General features: G+C 35.0%; 1 protein-coding gene across 2 annotated transcripts; it reads left to right on the forward strand.

Moving 5' to 3' along the window:
* Positions 1-327: 327 nt before the first annotated feature.
* Positions 328-22864, forward strand: LOC129749831 (uncharacterized). 2 transcript variants are annotated; one of them, XM_055744923.1, is made up of 6 exons: positions 328-865; positions 16425-16511; positions 21165-21497; positions 21749-22064; positions 22126-22342; positions 22406-22864. In XM_055744923.1, the coding sequence occupies exons 1-6, from the start codon at positions 695-697 to the stop codon at positions 22617-22619; spliced, it is 1338 nt and encodes a 445-aa protein (XP_055600898.1). In that variant the 5' UTR covers positions 328-694; the 3' UTR covers positions 22620-22864. The 2 variants fall into 2 exon arrangements, with proteins under 2 accessions (XP_055600898.1, XP_055600899.1); XM_055744924.1 differs by lacking the exon at positions 16425-16511 and having other exon boundaries at positions 333-865.
* Positions 22865-23693: the final 829 nt, after the last annotated feature.

Raw genomic sequence — 23693 nt, forward strand, 5'->3', positions numbered from 1 at the left:
TTTTGAAAGGTCCAGTCAGGCCATCTAGTAAGTGTTATAAAAATATCTGCGAATCTCTTCAAATTTTCTCTTGCCCTCAAATTAAAATATCGCTTCAAAATCGAAATGAACCATCCCGATGTGACATGTCGCATTCTCTCCCGCGCAACGTAGCGCATGGTGTTGCATTGCAAATCTCATCTTCCTGCTCAGATTGTTCCAAGAAAGTAAAATTCCCACCCAACGTAGGGGGCCATGGATTTTCCTGCCGCCTGGACTACCCCGATGATATGTGTGTATGGAAGTATGGATGCCTACTAGTAGAAGACACTTTTCTGCTGTCAACATTGGGGCTTGTTCGTGTTGTTGATGATGATAGCGTCGACCGAGGGCAGTTTTGGATAGTACCGCGCGCGATTCTCGCTAGATGGAAACCAGCTGAGGAAATAAACCTTGGAGTCAGTCGGTGTTTTTCTCTCGAACGGTACGCTCGACTTTCCAGCAACTTTCGCTTCGCTGAATTCCGGCGGTGACTTCCGGCGTAAACGACGTGTGCGAAAGGAACGCGAACTTGCTTGTTGATTCTCTTGAGACGGTGCAAAGTGGTTGACTTCCGGTGGGTGGCATACGCAAACAGAAAGCAGTGTAGTAGAAAATCGTTCAACAAGTTGTTTTGTTTGGAAACGTTTTAGTTCAAACAATTATAAACGGAAAAATGTCGCCGCATCTTCCGGAAGTAAGAAACTTGAAGGAACTGCTGGAGCCGGTATTGGAACCGGGCAATAAAGTGATAGGTTTCTCGTCGAAATCACTGACGGCTCCCGGGGACAACTATGGCAGCACAATGCTTGCCCTGACAGTGGATATAGTTAGCGAAACGGATGAGGTAAGGCATTCGGTGTTCCGAAAATGGAGACGGAATTTGAAATTTTTTGTTTAGTGAAAATGTTTGCTAGAGAAAGTTAGAGGAAACAACTTTGCGAATTTTTCTTGACCATACCATCCTTCATATTGATATACCGAGGCGAAAATTTTTTATAAGTATTATATCAACACTTTAAGTTCCGTGTATCCGGTTCCGTGTATTCGGTCGGCCGAATATTCGGCGCCGAATACCGCCTAAAAAGCGTTAAGCCGAATATTCGGCAAACCATATAGCTGAGCTAAGTATTCGGCCGAATAGACCGAATATTTATTTTTTAAATTCATACAATAACAAACTTATACAATTTTTCAAATGTTTTGGGATACTTTATAAAATGTCCAAAAGTAATGTCGAAACAGTTGAACATCTTGAGGTGTGTCCTTGTATCTTTCGCTGTAGATCGTACAGGAGAATGCTGACAAGTATCACTTTATACTTTGAATAACGTTTATTCCAGATTTTCTTGAAATATCTAGGCTTCTCCATGAATCCAATAAAGAATTCAAGATATGTCAAATCTGGACGAGATGCCGGGCTTTTTCAAATTATTTGCTAAATCAAAACTTTAATTCCTATTTGAAAATTTCAAGATATTGTGTTCAAATACGATTTTTGAACAATTTCAAAATAAAAATAAATTTACGATTTATACGATACGATTTTAATACTGCTGCTGTGATGCAGTGAAACCATAAAATTCAAGTTATTTTATTTAACTATCCTCTTGTATGGTTTTGTACTAGATTTAGTTCAGATTTGCCTTTTTTTAAATTAAAAAAAAAATCGTCCTAACCTGCCCGACTGTGTGGTTAACAGTATGGTATGTTTAAGATTAAAGATCGTTGTTTTTTTTAACAACTATTTGAAGATTTCTAGGTCAAATTCAACATTCCTCTAATTCGACATCAAATAAGCAATTTAAAATTGCTTGTCACCTATTTCGACGTGTTTCGTCCCAGATTTCACAGGAACCCTTTCTCTTAGGTGATTTAGGCCCTAAAAGCAACAAGCCATGTGATGTCCTTCCAGTTATTGGTGACCATTTTTAAATCTGAGAGACCCCCACTTGAAAAGATCATCTGGTTAAATCCTCTAGATGAAAAAACGATTCAAGAACATGAGGGGCATTAAGGTGGAAAAAATAGAAGGAAATTGAAATAATCCCTTTTGTATTTTTATTAAAACCCAAACAGAATATTCAACCGAATATTTGTTTGGCTAAATAGTTGAAAAGGTGCTAGAGCCAAAATCATCAATTTTGACTTAAGTATACCTGACGATTCTTTATGTTTAAATGTACATCTTAAGCAAAATTCAGATCTTTTATAATTTTTTGAACACTTTTTGATTTAATTAAAACTGCTCAAATTCGAAAAATATATGAAAAATCGTGCACCTTCACAGTTTTGAAGCGCGTTTTCTCGAAACTATCATTTCTATTACTCTAAAAAATTGTGATTAGGTTTAGTTCGGTCGGGTCTGCTTAGCAAATATATCCAGATGAAATATTAAGGAATAAGAAATGAAAATTTTGGTATCATTGTAGTTGTACGGATAAAATCTTCTTCAAAGAGGATTTTGAACTAAATAATTCCACATAGGATTCAAGTATAACCTTGTTAAGAATTTGAATTTACTTACGTAAGGAGCCTTTTTTGGTTTGACAAAAACAGATTTTGATATTTGTTTTGGCCCCAGGTTCAGACGGTGAAATACTTTTTTTTTCTAATATCATCACTACATTCGAAAAATTTCATAAATTACCCTTTTGGTACAATTTCTGTTTTATTTCAAACTTTGCGCATTTTCTCCGTTTGCTTGAGCTTTTTCTAAAAGTTCTTATTGATTTTATATTTGGATTCTTGATTGCGAGATGTAAAAATGTGCAGAGAAAGGGCCGATCCCAGTCAAAATTGTTTTTTAACATGCTATGATTTTGGTTTTTTTTTCTTATTTATGAATAAATAATTTTTTTGTCTATCATAGTTTTGAATAATGAACGACGAACTCTATACTTGAATCCATAAAACGAATATATGGACAACAATGCGAAAAATCCCTGTAGATTAAACTTAAGCAACTGTTGTAAAAAAAATAGTCTCTTGGCTCCGTAAAACTAAGTGGTTTGAGCCGTTTCAAATAAACGAATTGTAAAAAAAAGAATAAATAATTTGTTAATTTATTAGCTTTTGAGACAGATTTTTGTTTGTTTTTGAGAATCGGGAATTTTGTCAGACCATGCGACAAGAAGTCTGGAAAAATGAGAAATTGAAATTGAGTGGCCACTCTGGATATTATAAATTCAGTTAAAAAAGCAGAATCAATTAGAACTCAGAACTCTGATTTTTAAATCAAATTAAGAAATCAAATAAAAAATTCAACATTTCTCTCTTGAATCGACTTCAAGATGTGGAATTCAAATTGGAATTGGAATGTAATTTTCAGACCTATTTATTCAATTGTTTTAAAAAGGAATTCCAAATTTGAAAAAACAATTAAGCTTAATTTTTTTTTATTTAAATTTATGTATCAGAATTTCAATTCAAAATTCATTCTCACCTTCAAAATTTTGAGAATAAAAGATAAGTCCACTCCGAGAAAAGAATACTTTTTTTTAATATGATTTTTAATTTGAATTAGAATTAGAATAATTACGGACTTTTTCTTTGCTAAAAGAGTTTAGTTAGTTTTCATGCATAATACATGTCATTTTCATTTTCAACACGTCAACAACGTCATCCATAATTTTCAATTAAAATTTGCACCCCAAGCTTGATGGTAAATGAATGAATCCTTTGGGATAAAAATCTCGGAAAAGAAGTAAATAACCACATTGAAAATTTTTAAAATGATTTTTCATTACATAGGTAATCGATGTTCGGACGTATTTATTTGGAAACTCAAATCCGGGAAACCCCAAAAATATACTGATGGCATATTGCTGGCCCCGTAACTATTTTTTTTTTCAATGATAGGCTCATAAAAATATTAAAAAAATTGATAGTTTTATGAAAAGAAATTAAGTTTTTTTTTTTCAAAATTGTCAAATTTTCAGTTTAGCTGAGTACTCGTTTGGTTAGTAAACAAAAGAGAATTTATTCGGTAAATATAAGATTTGGACTCATTTTACAAAGGCTTTTGTGAACTGGGCATCAGGATGAAATCAACTGGAAAAGTGCTTTGAGTGCAATTCTCTTTATTTTTTGGTAAACAAACTAATAGAAGTCCAGTTGTAATATTAACATCTTAATAGAAAATTTACCTTACTGTTTTTATCGATTTAGTAAGGTCACGTAGGGTGAGTCGATTGAACTCAGAATGTTCACCTATCTAATATCTTCCATCGGCAAACGTTTGCTACCGGACATCTTAAGAAATGACCACAATCAGCTATCGAACAACTAAATGGTCCTTCCATTTGGATTTCTGTTTCAAGTCTTGGAGGCCTAAAGTGTCAAAAATCACCAATGGACCCAAATTCCCTATTTCGGGATCGCAAATATCCCAAAAGCATTTATACCACAGTTCTTGGGTTCAATTTCAATTCATACAAGAATTGGAACTTCAAAATGAGAGTTGCTCTGCGTTATTTACATTCGGCGTTGGTTTATTCCACGAAAGTCCAACGGTTTCTAAGACTAAGATTTTTGCCGTTTATTTGAAATCGAAACCGCTGACCGAATTTCAGGACCTTTGAGGTCTACAAGTTTCCTTTAATAGTTTATTCGAATTCATGCAGCCATATCATCTGTGTGTGGGTACGAAATGCGCAAAGCTTAAGCATGAGAGAGGCTATTGACGGAGACACCACATCGCCTATGGAAATACGAGTAATACTACAAACTGCTAAACTCTTCGGAAACGTCAGATCCCCAGTTTATTCGAATTATCAACAATGAAAAGTTAAGTCTCTTGGTGAACCTCTTGTATTACTTGAATCGAAGTATTCGAGCCGATCAGATGTGAAGATGCCTTAATAAAACTCGATTTCTACCAGGTCGGAACGAATCCTCCTGCCGAGCTGGATCGGTTTTGACTAGTTTTGACCCAAACATTGGCTTATTGAACAACTACCAGTTGACAAAAACCAGTTTAAAACAATTTCTACTTTCGAATAAACGAAACTTACGTTTGCTACGTACTCTCTGGAGCCACTTCTATCACTCGTTATTGATTTTTTTAATTTTAAATTTTTTTTTTATGAAAATGCATTTATTTCTGCCTGAAGGGATGGATTGGGTTCCAGTTTTCAATTATAAATATTGAAAAAAATAAGTGCGCATAGAGTACACATTTTCTTTTTGATTTCGTAGAAAACTTACAGCTGGAGTCCCAGTAAAAATGTTCCACAGAAGTGTTTTGAAATGCATATCTTTCGGCAAACAGTACTCGAGAACAAATAATCTGATAAAGCTTTGCAACCGTTTTTGTTTATCAGTTGAAATTACGTTGATAGGAGAGTGCCATTCAAAAATATTTTCTAAGGAAGCAAAACTTTGTCATTTTGTTTGATTGAAACGTTGAGAATGACTTATCAATTCTTTTCGTGATCAAAAGTCAAACGATCGTAAAGAAATTACGGAACCAATACGTATCTTTGCTCGGACCGCAAACCTGCAAAGGTACACAAATAAACAAAAGTAAACATAAATATTTGCAACAAGCGGCACACGCAAGGAAACGGCAAAATATCGCGTAGTGATAAACGAGTCACATCGCTCATCTGATAAACGGTCCGTTCGTCTCTCTCTCTCTCTCGTCCATCGTCGAATGCAACACGCTTCATTCATACTGTATATTTGCTCTGCTGTGTTTTATTGAGTAATTGGGCGAATTGTTGCAAATAGTTGAAGTTGGCCGCGGTCAGCCGGTGGGTAGGTGCCGGTACCTTTATGTCTGTACGTATGTACCTACTCGTAAATTTAGGAACCAACTGGCTGAAAAAGTCAAGGCAAATTTGTTTGATAACAAGCGACAAATCGCTGCGACCAGTCTGGGAGATTAGATATGGTGCACAATTATTTGTTGGGGTGCAATGTGAGGCGAAACTAACGGTGTGTAGATAAGATTTAAAGATTAATATGAATCAATCAAGTTTTCTGAGATAGTGTGAATCGATCAAATAATTCCAAAATTGTTGATATAATCGGAAATTGAGCTTTATTCACAAACTTTTGAACGTCCCTGTCACTATCCATATCTATCTGCAAAGATAATACGTTTGCTGGTCAACAATACTGAAGTAATTTAGCACTGATTGCAATTGAAAACCCAGGTACCTGGACTGCGGTGGCGGCTGATTTTCCAGCATGCAATGAATCATATTTCGTTGTTATGTTCGTAGGTATCAGGAGGATAATGAATTTTATTGTTGAGATAATGGAAATTGCGCTGGGAAGGGTCGTTCGGTGCATCCTGATCAAATGGTGAGAGCACTCTGTCGGGCTTCATTTTCGTTTGGCTTCTCACCAGGCAGCATACGGGCTCAATTCATTTGGTGGCGGTTGTGATTCGGAAATATTCAATTGCACTTGAGCTGAGGGTGGATCACGTTCAGCTCGTTTGGCCTCTTCCTAGCATGAAGTAGGAGTGATTGAAAGTGATTTAATTTTCCAGGTTTTTTTATTGATAGCTTAATTATTGCGGTTTCTTGGATTTTTTTTTTTTTTTTTTTTTTTTCTTTTTTTTTTTTTTTTTTTTTATTGATATCAAAAATAAAATTACATAACTAAAACTAAAACTACATTAACTTTATTATCATCACTTGCCTTTCATTTCTGTAAATATTTTTAATTTTTTTTCTTTTCACTCGCTCATCATTTTTAAATTATTTTCTCAACTATATTCCAGTTACTGAATACAGCGAGAATAAAAACGAATATTCACTTACAAATATTTATCTATTTACTTTTTGAGCGGCACAATCCACTTCTTTTTACGATGCTCTGGCTTTTTTCCTGTTTCAATTCTATTTTCAATTGTTTACATTTACTCCTCGTTCTTTTCTGTTCAAATTCCAGGAAAAATACCTTGTCTGGCACAAAGATTGGTGTTCCAGCTTCCGATCCATTTGATGACTGGCTTTCATTGTCTTCATTCTTTTTGAGTTTTCTTCCACGCTTTGGAACTCGTTTCCATTGCTCCGACGATGAAAGCTCTTGAACCATCCGTTGCGCTACAGTACTTGTTTGCGAATTTTCCGTTATGTGCTCATCGACACTCTGCGCTGGTTGCGTTGATTCTTCTGGTTTTGCTTTTCTGATGGGCGTTATTGTTTGCAATGAGCTTTTGGTCTTATTGAGTACTATCGAAGAGCTTTCTGTTGGCTGAACACTTTCTGGGTTGGACAAAAGCGTTTCCGCAACTTGAGTTCCAGCTGCTATACTGCTGTACAAACGACCTTGAACCGAGACACGTTTCATTTCACCATTCCGTCGTGGGCAGTTAACCTTAAAATGTTCGTTACTTTGGCACAAAAAACACTTGTTCACCATTCCGTCGTGATAAAGTCTGGCCTGGAAGTCTCCAAATCGAAGCTTTGAGGGAATCTCCTTGCTGATCTCCATGTATACCCCTCTCACTGTAGAGAACACGGGGTAACCTGTGCTTCTATGATATTTCTCTCGTACCTGACTTCTTATTGTTCCGAAAGGTGCTAATGCGTTACATATTTCACTATCTTCCAATTCAGGAGGAAGATTAAAAATTCTTACGTACCTAAGGTTAACTCCAGCTTCCGTCATTGCAACTTCAGTAGTGGTTCCATTTACATATGAAAAAGTATGCACTGGTCGCAGATTACACACGTAAGAATTCAGCAACAGCTCATTATTAAATTTGACAAGGATTGATCGTGATTCTCTTTCTTTGTGTACCGAATACAAATCTTCCGGCTTGAAGCATCTGTCCTCACAGAACTGGAACATTTCTGCTTCAGTTGGTTCTGCTGCATCCTTTCCGAATGAAAATCGAAGAGTGTGAATCCTGATTTTAGGTTCCGACATTATTTCACGTGGCCTTTATAACCTCAAAAAATCAAAAGCTTCAGATACTTGTATCACATCACTACTTGGTATGGAAAAAGCTAAGAGAACTCAGTTGTACAACCGATTACTTTGACGTCTTGTAGTAAACTGGAATTGAATTTTTGCTACAGTATTTTTGACAATCTATTTGAAGTGAACTGAAATTTTCAAATATATCTTTATTTAAAATAAGGTTGTCAGAATTTTGTCAGCGCGTATCCGGGCCGGACAAATCCGAGAAATTTTATATAAAAACCTGTCAAAATCCGGGCATTTGATTTCCAAATTGACGACCAAAAATCCGGGCAATATCCGGGAAAATTTTGTCAAAATTGAATTTTTTTTTTAATCAAATAATTATTTATTGATCATTCGTATTAAACCTTCAAAAACCTTCCATAATTATTTTTATAAAACGAGCTCAAATAAATTTCGTTTTGGAGACATAAAAAAATTAATTTTACAGCACAGTTTGTTTTTTGTGTTCAATTTGCCAAAAAAAAAAAGAAAATAAATCCGAGATGAAAACAAGGCAATTTTCAATGCAATCCGGGAAACCGGGCTGGGCCGGATTGTTCCCAAATTTTTAATTGAACATCAGGGCAAACCCGGATAAAACCGGGAAATCTAGCAACCTTAATTTAGAAGTATAACTTAAGTGTTATAAATATTAAATAAAGTGCCGAATTTGAGTGTTTCTCGGCTTAGATTTTATCGCAATCTGTACCTAATGTGTTAAAACAGTAAAAAATGAATTTCGAAAAGAGCTTTAAAATGGGAAATTACAGCGAATGGGGCTTGTGATATAGCTCAGTTGGCAAGTCAGTTGCTTTCTGAGCCGATGTCCGTGAGTTCGAGCCCAAGAGTAAACATCGATCACAGTTGTACCGGATACATTTTTCAATGACTGTCCGCCAACTGCATTTAGGTCGCGAATGACATAAAGATGTTAAAACGACTTTAATAGAAACAAAAAAAAAAAAAAATACAGCGAATCGAAAAGACTGTTGAAAGATATTTGTGAGCTTTTTAAGTGAATTGAGAGAGCAGCTTTGACACTTTCGTCGTCATGGGACCCATATTCGTGTGTTTCCTGGGGAGCCCGTCACATAAAAAACGTGTGACGCTCTCTTACTCAAGTAAGTTTGGCTCAGTTTTGCCAAACGTTGCAAATCTAGAATTCTTCCTCTTAACTTTCTCGCTCTGAGAATTTCTTTGGGCTCGGCTAGTAAAACTATCAAAATGAGCGTGGCGATGAACGTGTTAACTAAAAATCCAGTTGAGAGAACAGCCCAAAATAAAGAAAACTGAATCGAGGCCACATCCTGAAATTGCAGAAGAGAAAATGGGGAGAACAGCGTAATAAAGAAAAATAAACAGAAAGTAGAAAATTTGAAGTAAGTTCAGGGAAAAGAATAAAAATTCAAAGATACGAATTGAGAGACTGATTAAATTAGAGAAAAACAGCAAGCCCAGATTAGAGTTTTTTTTTTAATAAAATAAAAATATATATATTTCCCTTTAATTTTTGTTTTTACAATATAAATTCACAGTACATATCTTCTCTATACCTATTTACATTATTCTGCTTCATAAATCAAAATTATTGCGTTGTATTTAATTTTTGAAACTAATATCGACGTTGACTTGGTGCACACGAAGAACTCCTAGCTTCTCGTCTACGAGTACGAGTAGCCAGAGCTTGCACTGATAGATCATCCATTTTGTTTGCTGGTATTATCTGATGTTTCCGTCCAATAGCATCGCTCTCCGATGTATCGCCGCCGGTTCCGTTCGCCATAATTTTCCTATCTCGTTTCTTCCCTTTCTCCTTCTTTGTCACTTCCTGCACATCTCTCGGTGAATTGGTCATGGCTGTGGTACTCAATTCCTTTCTCGCGAGATCCCTATTGTTCTTAACAGTCGTTTCCTGAACACAGTTGAACTCTTCGTTTGGGATTTTCTTGATTGATGATGCACCGGCATCGCTTTCAGTTGATCTGCTCTCTTCCGACGGCTTCGGGCTGAGTACCACCATTGTTGGTGAAACTAAAGAAGAGTTGGTTAACCCATCAGATACAATGTTTGCAAACGTTCTATTGTTTGATCCACTGGAACCAAGGCGCTCGTTAGCTGTTTTCCTTTTCGTACAATCGACCTTGAAATGGTCTAATGCACCACACACAAAGCATTTTTTCTGCTGACCCTCATAATGTATTCTTGCTTTTATGTTATCGATATAAAGTTGTGCTGGGATCTCTTCCACCACCTCCATATGCACTCCTACTACTCCATTTAAAATTGGATACCCTGTATCAGCTGGAAAACGTTCCCGAACTAATTGCTGAATTATGCCGTACTTCGATATGACGTTACATATAATTTTATCATCCACTTCCGGGGGCAAGCCAAATATTCTTAAATATTTAAGATTACCATTTGTTATCGAAACACTAACATTTATAGTGGTGTCATCCAAGTATCTGAACTCTACTTCTGGTCCAATTTTTGTTAAGGCATTTTCCATTAATTTTCCAGACTGAAACCGCACAAAAATACAAAAATCTTCTCTGTACATCGCACTGAGATCTTCACAAGACCACAATTGTTTTTCAAAAAACTTAAACACCTCGGAATTAGATGGATTTCTGGACTGCGGTCCAAACCGTAGTTTTATCGTGTTTTCTCTTTTGGGTTCCATCTTGTTTCACTTTCTCGTCTCAGTAAATCACTCACTTCTTGCAGCTAAACCTTTTGCAAATTACAATGCGCACTACTCATGAAAACACGTCTTTAGTCCACGAAGCTTTCGACTGAACTGAGAGTTTGGAATCGAATTTTGAATACGGCGAATGTGCCAACATCACTGTTTCGAGAAAAACGCGTTTAAAGTTCAACAGCTTCATAAGCTGTTATTATGAGAGAAAGGGGTATTTTGGACCATTTTATACTTCGCTTCATTCTTTGAATTTTTTTTACATAATATTTTAAACTTTTTCCTTTTGATATTATTTTGTTACTTTTTAATAATATTTTTGTTAAAAAATGGAAATTTTTTTTCATCATGGGTGCGCGGAATCACCTCATTTTGGCATAGTTGACAATTGAGTGTATGTGATAAATTGAATATTTCAAATAACACTAGTTTACAAAATTTAAAAAAAAAAATCGTGAACTTGATTAACTGACCAACATTTTTAATGTGAAATCGGGCGCTGAATCCGAAAATGAAATTCAAAAAAATCTCAGTAGAACCGTTTTTAAGTTATGCTCCAAATATGAAATTTCGGAAAAATTAAAAAAGTTCTTGTACTTAAATTAAAATATCTCGGACAGCATAACAGTAATTTGAAATCTCTCTTTTGCATATTAAAGGTGAATAAGTTTTCTATCAATCGTCTTAACACTGTTTTTGCGTTTGACCAACAGTATTGCTGATATTAGTGACTTTATGAGAAAAAAAAAATTATAAAAAACTCATTTTTAAGAGAAAATTTTGTTTCAACGAAAGTTTTAGACACAATGGTAGCATTTAAAAAATCTGATTTTCTTTTGCGCTTAAATGTCAATTTAAAACAAAGATTTCAAGTGGTTATTTATCGAAATCGGTTGAAAATTGAAGAAGTTATGGCTACTTTACCATAACTGTAATTTTTGCAGTTTTTAATAATTTAACGAACCGCAGTACACTTATCATAGTATAGGAAGAATAACACATGGTAAATCTCACTCGCTCCAAGTCAAAATAATTTATTAGCTTACCAGAAGGTCACATGCCAAGTTTCAGGAAGATCGTATAAAACGCAATGCGTAAAAAGTACTCATTGCGTGTTGGACAAAATTTGCGGCCTTTGAACCGCAATAACTTTTCTGTTTCAAACCCAATCGGGTTACAGTCTTCGGGTGAAAAATTTGTCTCAACTTAGGCTTTAAGAAAATCAACCAAAAAAAACAATCAGCTAGTGATGAAAAAAGTTATTGATGGAGAACCAGTATTTTTCGTTCCTTCCGGGCAAAATACCTCAAAATTTTATTCACGTTTGAGACTCAAGCAACCCCTCCCTGTGGTCAGATCTTCCTGAAACTTGGCATGTGACCTTCTGGTAAGCTAATAAATTATTTTGACTTGGAGCGAGTGAGATTTACCATGTGTTATTTTTCCTATACTATGATAAGTGTACTGCGGTTCGTTAAATTATTAAAAACTGCAAAAATTACAGTTATGGTAAAGTAGTCATAACTTCTTCAATTTTCAACCGATTTTGATAAATAACGACTTGAAATCTTTGTTTCAAATTGACATTCAAGCGCAAAAGAAAATCAGATTTTTTAAATGCTACCATTGTGTCTAAAACTTTCGTTGAAACAAAATTTTCTCTTAAAAATGAGTTTTTTATAATTTTTTTTCTCATAAAGTCACTAATATCAGCAATACTGTTGGTCAAACGCAAAAACAGTGTTAAGACGATTGATAGAAAACTTATTCACCTTTAATATGCAAAAGAGAGATTTCAAATTACTGTTATGCTGTCCGAGATATTTTAATCTAAGTACAAGAACTTTTTTAATTTTTCCGAAATTTCACATTTGGAGCATAACTCAAAAACGGTTCTACTGAGATTTTTTTGAATTTCATTTTCGGATTCAGCGCCCGATTTCACATTGGAAATGACCTTCAGTTTACTGAGTTCAAAAATGCTGTAAACTAGTGTAATTATCAAAAAATTAATACATATTTTCAATCTTTTTAGAAAATCATGTTAAATGGTTATGAGTATTGACCAAGGGTGCACGGTTTGACTTCAATTTTGTCGTAGTAGATATTTTCTAGCACCCATCGCTTGCAAGTTTTTAACATGTTTCATATAAATTATATTTGATATTATAGGTTTTAAAGCATTGTTCATTTATAAGTAGTATATGGATTCACCGCCATGTATCTAAAATCAACTTTTTTGCATGCACAAGGTAGGCATACCGGCTCTTATAGATTCGAAAAAAATGTGTAATATACATGGTTCTTCACTATGGGTGCACGGATTCACCACATTTTCATCAAATTTTGGGCTTTTTGCATATTTTTGGAATAGTATTTTGACAATTCTTAACTATACCAAACCCGAAACCTTATCTCAACATGAATTTTGAATATACGGTTTTTTATTTATAGTTCCGTTTTTATCATTTCTGGATTAAAAATGTCCAATCATATCTTGAAATAATAATATATTTACTTATTAATTACACTAGTTTACAGCACTTTTGAACTTAGTAAACTGAAGGTCATTTTTGATGTGAAATCGGGCGCTGAATCCAAAAATGATATTCAAAAAAAAACTCAGTAGAACCGTTTTTGAGTTATGCTCCAAATATGAAATTTCTGATAAATAAAAAACAGTTTTTGTACTTAGATTGAAATATCTCGGACGGCAAAACAGTAATTTGAAATCCCTCATTTGCATATTGTAGGTGAATAAGTTTTCTATAGATCATTTGAACACTGTTATTGCGTATGATCAACAGTATTGTTGATATTAGTGACTTTATGATAGAAAAAATTATGAAAAACGCATTTTTTAGAGAAAATTTTGTTTCAGCGAAAGTTTTAGACTCGATGGTAGCATTTAAAAAATCTGATTTTCCTCTGCGCTTAAATGTCAATTCAACACAAAGATTTCAAGTGGTTATTTATCAAAATCGGTTGAAAATTGAAGAAGTTATGGCTACTTTACCATAACAGTATTTTTTGTAGTTTTTAATAATTTAACGAACCGCAGTACACTTATCATAGTATAGGAAGAATGAAACATGATAAATCTCACTCGCTCCAAGTCAAAATTGGTTATTAGCTTACCAGAAGGTCACATGCCAAATTTCAGGAAGATTTGACCAAAGGGAGGGGTTGCTTGAGTCTCAAACGTGTATAAAATTTTAAGGTATTCTGCCCGGGAGGAACAAAAATTACTGGTTTTTCATCAATAACTTTTTTCATCACTAGCCGATTGTACTTTATGGTTAATTTTCTTAAAGCCTAAGTTGAGACAAATATTTCACTCGAAGACTGTAACTGGATTGGACTAGAAGTGAAAAAGTTAAATAAAAAAATAGAATCAACACTGTTAACTTCATATGTTGATTTGTTTTTCCAAAAAAATTTCAATTGGCCAATACAAACAAAACTTTCCTTCGGCTTTTTAAAAACATTTTTTAGTACTGATTTTTTTTGGAACAGTTAATTTCCGTGTATATCAAATGACATTTAAACTGATTTAAATATTCTCGTTTTCCAACGTATGACTCAACAATATTTTGTGTTCTGAAGCAAGTTGGGAACTATTTCACTCTACATAATTTACTACGGCGAATTTGCGGCCATTCCGTGCACGCATATTGAAATATCATTTAAATTATTCAATTTCGTTACTTATGTCTTCAAAAATGAATAAATGAATACAACATTCACAACTATTTTACTCATAGTAGTTTTGTTGCGACAGCCCTGAGAGGGTAAAATTAGGGGGAACATTGAACCCATTTATGACAGCATACAGATTGACAGATTTTTGATAGGTAGACGGTTGAAGAAGAAAGAGTAGAAGTAAAAAGAAAGAAAGAGGAAAAAAGGAGGGATTTAGGAAAAACGTGCTGAAGCTTGTTAGATCGCAGGAGTGAAAATTGATTTGCGCCGTTTTAAATTAAAGTTTTTTGTGTCGAGTTCGCTCTAGTTTTGCTTCGAACAGATTGCTCGTTTACGCAACCATCGATCACCTTTATTGGATAATCGTGCAATCTAATTCTGTAAGCCCTCTCACCCGTCTGGCGGGACATGGTTGCATTATATTCAATCCAGCACAGATTCCTCAACCGAAACTAAGGCCGATAGCGGGAAAGATCCCAGGCAAGCTCATTCAATCCAAGAGTCAAAGACTTATTTTTGAGTCTCGTTGGAATAACGGACTACAAAAACCTACAAGTTTAGTATGAAAGATACTTATCACCTAAAATTAAGGGTGCTTAATCGCTTGGCGCACGGCACTCTCCCAAATAAACGCACTTCAATCAATCGATCACCTACAATTACTCAAATTACTCGAATCTAACATAACTTTCACAAATCTAGATGGAATTTCGTCAAATTTTGACAGAAAGTTTGATTATAGTTGAGCAACAAAACAGGCCAAAAAATTGGGAGAACTTTTTCCACAAATCTTCATGACTTCGCATCGAAAATCAATAATTATATAACGAATGACACTTTTGCCCACCATAAATCAACTAGGGCTCATTGTTTTGGATGAAGATTGCAAATAAAATCAAAAGCAAGCGAATTTTTTTTTTCATATTTGAAAAACATGGCTCGCGAAGGTTTTGGAAAAATTTCATAATAAAGATTTATATTCGCCTCTATCGACGTCAATAAAATTGATAGAATATGAAAACTTTACAGACATGGAAAATGTATTGGGATTGTTTACAGTCCTTGATATGTTAAACTGGAAAATCATTTCAACTGGATTGAAAGGGAAGCTTCTAATGCAAATATAAAAAAATATTGGAAATGCAGCTAAAAATAGAGAATAAAGCAAATCTAGAGAATTACTAAAATATATTTGTGAACCAAACATACCAAATGGATTGAGATCATATTCGAGTAAGAAAATAAAAAGGGACTGATAGGTAAAACTAGTCAATCAGAACGTCAGAAGGACAGTCGAAAAAAATGTTGAGCATTTTGAGTAGATTGAGAGTACCACTGAAAATTGCAAAAGGGTAGGGTCCAATTTTGAGTTTGGAGTAAAATAAGAGTCATTTACAGGAATTTTTTCTTCAATGTTTCAACCAACGATCGCCTTCAAAACAAAATTTTATGAGCAAGTTTCATAAAAATAACCATGAAAATTTTTTTGGAATTCTTAAAATACAATTCACAATCTGTCGAAGAGTTTTGATGCAAAAAAATTTTTTTTTTTCAATTTTTGTTACGTAGTGTCTGGGGTTTGAGAAAATTTGCCCGGATATTTCTCGGATTTATGGTCGTCACTTTTGAAATCAAATGCCCAGATTTTGCCGGTTTTTCTTAAGTAGCCCGGTTTGTCCAGCCCGGATATGAGCTAAAACAAAAAATCTGGCAACCTTACTTTAGACATCAGAATATTTAAGAACTCTGCAAGAGGATAACATCTAGGATTGGAAATGTTTTTCGTTAAATAATTTTCTTATTTCATATCAATTGTGAATTGAAGCTATGAAAACTATAGAAAGTTATGCAAAATGGTCCTTCACAAGGAATCACCCAACAAGCAACACATGTCTCAATGTAATGTAAAATTTCATGTAAAATTTCATTATTCATTCCATTAAGACACTAACAACCTGTTTTTAGAGCTTACAAATAAATTAATATAACTACAACACCATCATTTTATCATGCACCACTTCATCATCATCATCATTATCATCATCATCGTGAATCATTTGGTCTCTATTTGTTTCAGTCATCAAAACAGCGCCGGAGATGGGTCCGGAGTTGCCCGATATTTTGCTGTAGAAAATGCATTAATATGAAGCAATGGAATATTGCGGTGAGCTCTTTTGGAATGTCGGTTTTCTTGTTTTATATTTAGTAAAATAAATTTTTAGTAATTAATTGTTTATGGCTTAGTGTTTCTTTGAAAAAGATTGTATCTAGGCAGTTAAAAAAAATCCTTTTCTGGTAGTTGTAATGTATTTTCATATTCCTGTGTTTCAATTTCTTAGTTTTTTTTTTGCTTAACCGGGTAATCTATTAATCTTGAAATTTGAAGTCCCTGTCCTATAAATTTACTTTCATTCTTCGCTATACCATTTGAAAAGCCTTGAAATCTTATATAGGGTGGTCCAAAAAAAGAGGTAAGATGGTCTAGTGTCAACCTTTAGTTCATTTGATTAACTCTAAGAGGTCACTAAATAACGCTCCACCTTGTGTGGAAGATTGACATTAACTGCAAGAGTCACTTTTTTGCCTCTACCTTTAATGTACTATGCACATTAGGGTGGCAGCCAAATAGGTCATGTGGAATTTTGAAAACTAGTCAAATACATTTTTTAGATTGGTCCGAAAAACTAACCTGTGCAAAATTTCAGCTCAATCGGATTCGATTTGAAAATGCATACAACATTGAAATCTGGTGATATCCTAATTTTTGTTGTTGCCAAACATGTGAGATAAAAAATCTAACTTCTAAATCGTGTTGGTTTGATCTCTTTGCAGTCTTGGACAAACATGTTCAAAATAAAATTTTATGAAACTTTGTCTTGAATGGCGAGTTTCTTAAACATTCATATTCCGAGTTACAGGGTAAAATATAATAATATCCTTTCAAAATAAGTTTTTTTTATCAAGTTTTTTCTAATAATTTTGAAATTTTAATTTATATGAACAATATACATATTTTTGTTGAACATTATAAAGGGTGAACATTGCGAAACATTCAACAGGGCATAACTTTTTACCATTGGGTAAAAATCAACCAAATTTTGCACTCTTCCTCATTGCGGTGTATTGTTTACATGCTGTCAAACTCGAAGTCGTGTTTTTTCGATTTAAAGAAAATGGAGGTGAACCAACGCGAGTCGAGAGAACAAATTCTTTCCAAACACCTGACCTGTCGCACCGGCAGTTGGGAAAAATGTTGAACATTCATTATTTAACCGTCTCCAGAGTGTTGAAGAGGTTCCAGGAGTGGTTGACGTTGGACCACGGTAAATGAGCTGGAAGAAAACCGGGACCGGAGAACAAACAGGCGGAGGGAAAGGTAAAGCGGATGATTAAAGCAAATCCCAACGTCTCAAGCCGTGATTTGGCTATAAAGATCAGCATGTCGCAGAGCTACGTCCAGAACGCAAAGAAGAGAGCTGGACTACATACATAGGTACAAGGTACAGAACTTCCCAAGCCGCGATGAGCGGCAGCAATCGACAGCTAAAACTCGAGCACCGAAGATCTACGAGAAGTTGCTGACAAAATACGACTGCTGTGTGATGGACGACGAAACATATACAAAAGCCGATTTTAAGCAAATTCCGGGGTTGGAGATTTTCACCGGCAAGAGCGAGTTCGATGTGGACGACAAATTAAAGAAGAAGAAAATGTCGAAGTTCGCCTCCAAATATCTTGTTTGGCAGGCCATCTGCTCTTACGGAATGAGGAGTGAACCTTTCGTGACAAAGGCCTCAGTAAATGGTGAGATCTACAAATCTGAGTGGCTCGAGAAGCGCCTTTTGCCGTTCTTGCAGCAGCACGACAAAGCTGTGCTATTTTGGCCAGACTTGGCATCATGTCACTATTCTAAAAGTGTCCTGGAGTGAAATGAGGCCAATTCTGTCCATATTTTTTCCAAAAGACATGAACTCGTTAAACTGTCCGGAGCTGCACCCGATGGAGCAGTACTGGGCAATAATGAAGCGGGAACTTCGGAAGAGCAAGAAGACAGTCAAAGATGAGAAGGAAATGTTAAGAAAATGAAAAAAAAAAAATCTGAGAAGCTGTCACAGGATGACACAGTAAACGCATTGATGGAGAGCATCAAGCGAAAATGCGTTAAATTTTACACTCAAGGCTCCATCGATTAACCCTTTAATACATGGCTTTTTTAAAATGAGAATTGCAGTTATTGATTCAGTAAAATAATAAAAATTCAATTCGAAAAGCAAATCTCAACAGGTTTGAAGTCGTAACTTTGAGTATTGTAAAAGTTATGGCCCATCAATGTTGACAAATATTTTTTGAAATTTTTAGTTGATTTCAACACGGTTTTGCTTATTTCTTCAAAACTTTGGTAACTGGGTGCAAGAAGGTGTTTGTGATTGATTGAGATTTTAAAATTGTTAGAATTTGCAAATTTGAAGATAAAACAGCGCTAAAAAAATAAATAAATAAATTTTTTCGATATCTCGCACATGCATTAAAATATCGTATTGAAAATACCATGGGCTAATTTCTTTTAATCTCTAGAATATTTTTTTGTCAATACATCACTCAAAAATATCCACGCATTTTCGAAATATGTGGATTTTGATTTTAAAACAACACTATGCATTGAAAGGTTAACTTTTCTTTTTTTGTTATAAAGACGAACCAGCCAAAGGCTGAAAGTCTCTCTAATAAAGACAAAAAAAAACTTTTCTTTTGATTTTTAAAGTAAAAATATGTATAAAACTACCCTAAAATTTTGGTTTGATTCTAAACATTGTAAGAAAATTGGTATGGCAATTTCGGTGCCACAATTTTATAACCAAAATGAACAACGCATCATAACAATTTTCAATGCGTTCAAGAAGTTTTAATCTTTCTGGCAAATTGAGAAACTTGTTTAGCAAAGAATAGGACTGTAATGAGGCCCTGGGTACCAAAGAAGAATAAATGCATAAATCTGTATTTCGAGAAAACACGCGTTTGAGTTGTTGTGTTTGGTAATTTTCCATAAATTTGTTAGAAAATTTGTACCTATTCTTCTTCCGAATGGAAAAGTATGTTTATAATATCCCCAAAATATGAAAATCAACAAATATTGCTTGAAATATGAAGAATCGTTTAGCATGATTAAGGCTTGTAAATAATGGCAAGTCAGTTGCTTTCTGAGCCGATGTCTGCGAGTTCGACCCCAAGAGTAAACATCGAACACAGTTGTAGCGGATAAGTTTTTCAAGGGCTGTACGCCAATAGCATCGATGATAGAAAGTCGCAAATGGCATAAAAATGTTAAAACGACTGTAATCGAAACAATAAAAAAGTTTGGAATGATTAACTCAAATGTGACCACTTATATCCCCTTTGAACTGTTTCAATCTATCTCATTTAACATTACATAATGCATTGTTTTAAAGTTTTTGGTTCTTAAAGCTAGAGTTTTTTAAGTAGATGATGTCAATATGTGTTTTCTTAAATCTTTATAATGTTGTTTAAACGTTTTAATATATTCATATTTTAGCAGAGCTAGTTAGTCACTAAACTGGAATATTTTTGCTTACTGGTGGTTCTATCTTGTTTGTGTTCAAATTATTTTCAAAATTAAAGAAAATGATCGTTAGGATGGCAGCCAAATACTGGGTCATGTCGACTTTCGAAAACCGACCATATACATTTTGAAGATTGGCCCAAAGAACTAACTTGTGAAAAATTTCAGCTCAATCGGGCTCAATCGGACTAGGGGTGTTTTAAAGCAATCAAAGTTTTAGTTTTTTGAATCTCCTCAACCAAATGGACCAAAGAAAATCGGAAAAAATAGGAAAAATCTTAATTTTAATTTTGATGCTAAATAACCTAAACATGCATAAAACGTCGAAATCTGATGATATTTAAAAAAATTTTTTGCTTAAATTGACTTCAAAATTATTAAAAATCACCAAAGAAGAGCCCAAAGGAAATTCGGAAAGACGAAATTTTAATTCTGATGCTAAATGACTTAGAAATTCATGAAACGTCGAGATCTGGTATTGTCTGTAAAAAAATTTTGGCCAAAAATCGACTTCCTGGATTTACTTGGTTATCCGAAAAAAGTCTACGAAAGTTGATTTTTGACCGAAAGTTTTTTTTCGACAAAATATTTGTTTCAAGATAACACCAGATTTCGACGTTTTATGCATGTTTAAGTCATTTGGCATCAGAATTAAAATTTCGATTTTCCGATTTCCTTTGGCCCCCCTTGGTGATTTTTGAAAGTCGAAAAACCGAAACTTTAAGCGCTTTGAGACACCCCTAAATCATTGAGCTGAAATTTGAACAGGTCAGTTTTATGGGCCAATCTTCGAAATGTATATGGTCGGTTTTTATAATTCAACCATGGAATTTTTCCCATACATCTGTTGTCACCCTAATGATCGTTATTAATTGATTTCGTACAAATGTTTGCCTACATTAGGCTAAATTACTCTAATCAGAAAAACTATTCCAAAATCCGGGATGTAAGTTATCACAGTAACATAATATGCAGAGTAGAGCCACAGTTTTAAATTCCATTCAACGTTGACCTGCTAATTTGATGATTTCTGGGCTGGTATTATACATACATTATACCTACATATTCCTGAAATGAAGTAATTAAAGATACCCTCATCGAGTACCATGCCACCGTATGTAGTCTTGATGATTTGAAATCTGATGGTATCAAATAACCGGTAACTAATTAAATTCGTTTCTCATCGTTCTGTTTATTTTCGTTCTTCATGGGCCGGAAATATTATCTTCTGCTCGACAGCCCAAACAGATCCATGTGGTAGCGAAAATGCGCCCCACCAGTGAGGAGTTTTTGGACATATTTCAAATTCACATCACCTTTGCGATGGAAGCGGCCCTCTATACGGAAATCGTTCCGGTTTTGGTTGGTCTGCAGCGAGAACTGGGATGTCCGGAGAACAGGACGATAGATGTGTTTTCTCGCTGCTACAATGCCCGGGTATCGCTGGATCCGGAGAGCTCCAAGGTGGACGCCGATGGGGTCATCCTGTTCGAGAACCTAAAGACAGCCGGCTTCGTGACCGGTAATCGCCGGAAAGGGTTCCCCCGGGACACGGCCGATTTTGTCTTGAAGGTGTGTATGTTTTCAAACACTATAATTTTGAAAATATTAGTATTTAAAATTCATTTCTAAAATTCTAACGGAAACAGGTTGGCTTGTAGCAAATAAACTTAAAGGTTCGTTTTAAAGTTGCACCAAGCAGCTCCGCAACGAAAGTAGCGTGATTGATTTACCTGACCGAAGGATAATGCATTAAACATATTATTTTAGTCCTCCAATCCCGAAAGCGCCAATCCTATATAATGGTATCAATTCGTTCACAGAAATTGTCTCTCTTCCACGCTCTGCCAGTGGTTCTGCGCTACCGGAAGCCGGATGTGTTCGAGAATCGTGTTAACAAATACCTGGTACAAATCGACATAGATGCCGGACTGGGTGGGGAAACCATTGCCCAAATGATTGAGGTACTGCGGGTGGATTTGGGCAAGGCTGGAATCGAAGAGCCACAAGCCGGTAGAATTATGGAGCTGGTCAAGAGCTGCCGTCATCGGCAGGCGAATCTTGTAGCTGATGAGCTGAACGAGTACACCTCGATGCTGCACAATGATTTGTGGGTGAACAACATGATGATAAAATATGGTGGGTTGAAAGTTTTTTTTTGAGAGCACATGCACTAACAAAGGCTATAATCCTTTCCTAGATTCCAAAAATCGGCCATCGGAGCTGAAGTTCGTGGATTTCCAGCTGATCCAGTTAAATTCGCTTGTTCGGGATGTTTTGTTTTTCATATTCACCAGCGTTACGGAGTCTGATTTCGAAGAACATGTTGATACCTATCTGAGGAATTATTTCGATTATTTCCGACAACAGTTGGCTGAATTGCAGTGCCCGTGTTTGGAAAAATATACATTTGTAGGGTAATTTCTGCTTAATGATTGTAATAACTAGTAAATTTAATAAATTTCATCCACCTTCAACAGCTTTCTAGAAGAAGTGAATCGCATCGCTCCCCGAGAGTTCTACCATATCGTCAGCATGCTGAGGGTGGTCCTGGCGCGGAAGGAATCAATTCCGGAACAAAGTGATCTCGATGCCCAGGTCTTCTGCAATGACAATCTGGTGGAGAAGGACTATTTCGACCGGCTAGCGATGGTGGTGCAAATTTACGACCGAAAGGGATGGATAGGAGCTTAACGTCATCCTCCGGACGCGAGTGCAATTTATATCATAGAGAGTTGAATATTGGTACTATATTTTGTTAGTAGAATTTATGGCGACAATGGAATCATTCCTTGGAAATAGTGTTAATTAACTATCGAAAGAGTGCAAATAAAGCGTTGACCAAATGATATTATTTTAATGTCGATATCTGTGGTATCAGTCTGTTATTAAGAAAAACAAAGAATGATGATATTAAATATTATATTTGAATTCAAGAACATGTGTTGTTTTTCTCATTTATCGATTACTTATACAGATTAGAAGATTATTCAAGTTTAGATTTACTACCCTTATTAACACTAAACATACCGACACTTTGTATATACCTATTCATACCGCGAGCGGTCAAATGACGGCAAACACCGTTTTCGCTAAAACTCCCTTGTTTCTTAACCGACTTCTACCAAATTTAAAGTTTTGAAAAGCTTATAATTCGACTCAAATATGTTTCTCAGACAATTTTCAACTACAATCAATAACTTTAAAGTTATTTACAGTACAAAAAAAAAATTATGAAAAAACATGCTTCAGAACAAAGGTTGTAAATCAGTTATTAAGTGCTCGAGAAAAACTTCACTTAGTCCCTGAGAAAGCTGAAGTTAGAAGCTATATGTTGCACATATGGAAAATTTTTTTAAAAATTTTCTAAGATCATGGCCACAAAAAATGTAAAAAAGTTGTGTAAAACCCGTACTTTTCAATCAATCAACCGCCAAAGCTGTTCCTGTTACAGTAGAAAATTTTGAAAAAGTGAATTGAAAAGTAGACGTAATTTGTCACATTTTGGCATCTTTAGATTTTTAAAATACTAAATACATAATTTTTGACGGCTTTTCAAAGGTAGTTGTTTTTCGAACTTTTTATGAATTTGGATTTTCTGAGACAATCCCTACACTTTAATTCAGCTTTGCACTGGATTTTGAGTACGTTAACGTATAGTTTAGGATATAAAACTATATGCAAATGAAAGCTTATTTCATACCGGTTCTAGTGGTGTAACTGCATTGGCGGTGCGATGCTTGACAAAAATATAATAAATATATTTCT

The sequence above is a fragment of the Uranotaenia lowii genome, chromosome 2 (assembly GCF_029784155.1).
Source record: "Uranotaenia lowii strain MFRU-FL chromosome 2, ASM2978415v1, whole genome shotgun sequence".
Classification (NCBI taxonomy): domain Eukaryota; kingdom Metazoa; phylum Arthropoda; class Insecta; order Diptera; family Culicidae; genus Uranotaenia; species Uranotaenia lowii.